The sequence below is a fragment of the Pundamilia nyererei genome, unplaced genomic scaffold (assembly GCF_000239375.1).
Source record: "Pundamilia nyererei isolate P.nyererei 1_Seehausen unplaced genomic scaffold, PunNye1.0 scaffold00221, whole genome shotgun sequence".
NCBI classification, from domain to species: domain Eukaryota; kingdom Metazoa; phylum Chordata; class Actinopteri; order Cichliformes; family Cichlidae; genus Pundamilia; species Pundamilia nyererei.
The window spans coordinates 661001-665866 of record NW_005187622.1 but is presented as its reverse complement, the minus strand read 5'-3'; the positions used below and the strand labels follow the sequence as shown (position 1 = coordinate 665866).

The following is a 4866-nucleotide window of genomic DNA, read 5'->3' as shown; positions in this document are numbered from 1 at the left end:
GATGCGAGTTCCACATGGATGCGAGTTCCACATGGATGCGAGTTCCACATGGATGCGAGTTCCACATGGATGCGAGTTCCACATGGATGCGAGTTCCACATGGTGTTTCACCATCTCTGCGATAAACTCAGCAGATACAAGTCGTTTAAAGAGAGCGTTTCCTCCCACGTATCTCGCCACGCTAACCAGCTGCCTTGCACACGCTGCTGAGCAGAGGAGTGACTGTAATTAGACTCCATCACAGAGAAAGTGGGAGTTTTTCCTCAGCTCTGTAATCATCGTGCTCCTCCAGCATCAAACCGCAAATGTCACAGAATAGGACGCACTCGTGCTGACGACCAATAAGAACCCACAGTCTCACCTGGCCATCTGCTTGTAGGCCTCTTCGGCCACAGCAAATATGTGAGGGTCCATGTCGCCCATGTTCTGCCCGCTGTACGCATTGATCACCTCCTCACCATAAATCTGCAGCTGCTCGTACGGGTTGATCGCCACCAGCACGATCCCTAAAGAACACACGACATAATGTTAAATGAACAAGAATAATCACACAGTGAGTAAAAATATGAACAAAGTGTTGATCTATAAAAGGCAAATAATAAATACATGAAACTGAAAAAAAACAACAACTCCTTAATTAATAAGAAAAAAAAATGAAATACTAATATTACATACACACACACACACACACACACACACACACACACACACACACACACACACACACACATATATAAAAACTATTAAGTTAGTCAACAGATAATGACATTTTTTAATGACAATTCAATAAAATTTATAAATATTCAAATAAACAGACAAAATAAGCGTGAAGGTAAAAAACATTGAAGAAATGAAAGAAATTATGTGATATTAAATGTAGGTAAAAGGAGAAAATAGGAGATCTACAAAAGTAATAATAAAATAGTGAAATGGAATAAATAAACATCTAGTAACACAAATAAATATTTCTATGATATTTCTAATAATCCTGCACTAAGTGAACCACAGGAAGTGCTGACTGACCGCAGTACGTGTAGATGGCGTTGGACTCAAGGAATCGCACTCGCAGGTTGTGCAGCACGGCGGGTTCGTGCAGGTAGCTGAGCGCCGTGAGGTCATTCTCCCCCACCAGGATGTCAGGGTTACGCAGGAAAGGAAGAGGGTTACTCTTTGGTCCCACGGGGTACTCCAGAGGCTGAAACGGGATCAATACGCCATCAAGACACAATCAATACGTCGTCACACAGACTCAGATTGTCCCACAGACACTGAAGCCTGACAGAGGAGGTATCCTTTAAGTCCTGACTCCCTCAGACCCTGCAGGCTCTCCTGTTACAGATGTGTCACCGACACACAGCAGGACAAACATCAACATCTGGACAGAAACCAGAAACTTCGCCTCTGCCTTCAACCATCAACCACTTCATGATGTGACATCAGAACATGAGGTAAAAACGACGTTGATGGAAATTTTAAAAAGTACTTCTGAAAGAAAAACACGACTCTTTTAATTGGATTTAAGAAACAAATTTAAGATTTAGTGCGATTTTTAAAACACTCACCTAAAGAGGAACTCAGTGGAGAGATGCAGCAGACCTGATGAATGCACCTGTGTGCTGTTCTCTCCTGATTAACACTCAGTAATGACTGATCATGTTCCTGATCAGCTGATCATTCTGGGCTGAACTCTGATAGATTTACTCATCAGCAGCTTCTTATGGATAAACCACTATGACAGCATCATCTACACAGTGAACCGTAACTCTGCTGTGATCAGTTTGACCCAACATGATTTATTTACTTGAAAATTGTATAATTTGAACAAATATTTGTTTCCGTCCTCATTTTCTCCCCTTGTGAAATGTGAAAATTTACGAAATTAATCATGTAAACTTATTTTATGTACAAAATGCATTAATCCATATACGCTCCTCTCTGATCAGCGGAGACGCACACAGTCTGATGTAAATGAGCTGAAGAGCAGCTGAACATTGTCAGGCTGCATGAATTTACAAGCAGGAGTGCAGATTTGTTTTCCGATTCCTGCTGAACACTCAAACTGGCAGCGGCACATCTGGATCTGTCTGTTACCGTTTCATCCTCGAGTTTCAGCCGAAGGACCGGGTCTCCTTCTTTGTAGTCTTTGACGATCTCTGCAGCCTTCCAAACATCCTCCGTGTCCGGGATCCAGACCCGAGTGTACTGAAACACATGAAGAAGAAACACTTGAGTGCCAACGTTTCACTGCTCTCAGTCTCAGTTTAAACATCAGCTCTTCATGAGGGAGGAGACGACTGGACAGAGGCACGTTCATCAGCTTTAAACATGGTGACATGTTTGGGACAGACAACTGTGAGAACAAGCAGTGTAAATGTTTGACTTAAGCAGTGCGTGTACGTGAGTGTGGAGGATATGAACCTGCTGAGGGATAAACTCACAGATCCTGAACTCAGAAAAACAGAGTTTGAGAAAAGTGAAAAGATGGCTGAAGGTTAAAGCGCGGCCACTCCGAGGGCACGCGGCGTGATAACAGGGTCGTCTTTACCGTCAGTGTGAAGGAGCTTGTCGGGATTATCAGAAGTTCCTCCTGGACTTTTATCTGTTCCTGCAGATTAACACGTTTGCACTTCTGATCAAAGGAATCATTAACCGATTATCAGCTCTGTGGAAATTACCGCAGACGAGCTTTCATCTGAAATAATCCTGCAGAGGCATCATGACAGAGAGAGTAGCTCAGTCACATGACGGCATGAGACACCTGAACATACCTGGGTCTTTTATTAGAAGTAAAATCATTACTTTAGAAGAACAGACTCTGGGGACTGTGCTTCACTTTCAGGAGGAAAATTAGTTCTTGTCCTACTTTTGGGAACTCTTGGATGTTTTCCTGTTGGTTTGAAGCTGCTGAGCTTCTCCTCCTTTTGTTCCTCACAGACTGTCAGTGAGCTCCTCCCTGTGATGAGATTCATGATTCACACAGACTCATAGCAGTAGAGGAATCGTAGCGCCTCCCCACCTTCAGTCTGGTGACTCCTCTGCCTTTTTGTCAGTGCAGCAGAGGTTACAGGTGTCAGCACACCTGAGGTAAAGGTGAAGCAGAGTTCTCTCTCTAGACAAAGACCACCGAGCAGAACGACCCAGGTAACCCTGTAAAACCTGAACCATGAAACCAGCACCAGCACATGTATTAGTTATGATAGGCGTTTGTGCTACGATCATAATCTGACATACACCAATCCAAATGTTTCCAGATCCAGGCTGGTACCTGGGCTTCAGGTAAACTATGATCCTGAGCGCTGATCTGATATTAGAATCAGAATCTGTCGTCATGTGTAAGATGACATCAGGTCCACTTAAAGCTGGATCAGATATAACCAGCACAGATCAACGTCTGTGTTTATTATGCACATTTCAGGACCGCTGACGCAGCACCGGGTCAGCGCTGCTTCCCTCTGTTTGTTTGAAATCTTTTCAGACTTGACTGCAAACAGTGTTCATGACTGCGAAACTGCTGACGCTCACCTGTTTCTCTCTGTCTCTGTTTTGTTTGCATCATTACAGAAACGCTGTGTTTTTTAAACTCCCTGCAGCTCCAGTCTGTGTGTGAGGAGGTGCATCACAGTGAGCCTGAGGGCAGGGAAAGAAAAGCTCAAGTTCCTGTAAGTAACACAGGATTGTTGGGTTGTTGTATCCTCAGACAGCTGATGAAAACACATCAAGGTTTAATCAGCCCACAGCTGCACAGATGTGTTAGTGCTGATCAGACTGACATCAGGTACAAACACGATCCTGAGCAGATCTTGTCCCTGTCTGCCTCTTTGACCCTCTGAACCTGCAGCGTGACCAGCCCAATATCGTCGTTTATGGTTTGTGTTTGTTCCTGTTCTTCATTCATCTGCAGCAATATGGTGTCACTTCCTCCTCTCAACAGACAAACTCAGAAAAATAAAGGAAGCAACATCACAGCATCTGCCTGCATGCTGAGTCCATTCAAACAATCTGTGACAGAAACTAATGAGAGCCGAGGACAAACATTCCCGCATTACATCACTGCCTTCAATGCAAATGCACTGCTGTGCACCAGAAGCTCGTTTCCATACAGTTTGCCTGTGTGACAGACAGGAATCACACGAGGTCACATGACCCGAAGCCACTGAAACACTCATGAGAGCAGCCCGGGAGTTCAGCTCTACTGAAACACAGCATACATTAGCACAGAGAGCATGGGGAGGCAAACTGATGGAAATCTCTGACGCCAGGCAGAAGGCAAATCAGTCCTGATGACATCATGAATATGTACATTACATAATTGAAGCACGCTCTGGTTACTTTCCATAGAAACAGGGGGAGTCAACATGTTCCCAGACATCCCACACAATCCCCACCCAACATGTTCAAGGTTCCTGTACAGCGAGCTCCTGCCGTCTCCTGGCAGGTAAACCTGTAACTGTGGATCAGTCCATGTTCAAAGCATGAAGCACACCGCAGGTGCACATGTGGAGAATTGACCCTGTACACGAGAAAACGCTAACTTCCTGGTTTGAGACCGGATGTGGGGTTGTGCATTTCCGGTAGCTTTACTTTGCGGTCAATCGCTACTGCGAAGATATACTCCAAAATCATGTCCAAAACTCGAAAACGGAAAGATCGCGTTAAGTTACAAAGAGTAGAAGGTGGGAACACTCACCGCTGTTGTGTCATAAACAATCTAATGATCAATTTTGACGTCTAAAGAGTTTAGATCGATCAGTTGTTTACATCACTCAACACAAGCAGAACTGCATTACTGCAGCAGAAGACACATCGTCCACATTCAGAAGCACATCTCTGTATACTGACTGGTCTTATGATTTAAACAGGCAAATG

At 44.3% G+C, this 4866-nt stretch overlaps 1 protein-coding gene across 3 annotated transcripts in view; it reads right to left on the bottom strand.

The window, feature by feature from the left end:
• Positions 1-4866, bottom strand: part of myo5b (myosin VB) — a 66953-nt gene that overhangs the window by 27710 nt on the left and 34377 nt on the right. For all 3 annotated transcript variants that reach the window (XM_005748411.1, XM_005748414.1, XM_005748412.1), the window contains exons 2-4: positions 2092-2202; positions 1024-1195; positions 362-506 (exon numbers count right to left, since the gene is read on the bottom strand). In XM_005748411.1, the coding sequence (XP_005748468.1) occupies positions 362-506; positions 1024-1195; positions 2092-2202 (428 nt within the window). The remainder of the gene's footprint in view (positions 1-361; positions 507-1023; positions 1196-2091; positions 2203-4866) is intronic.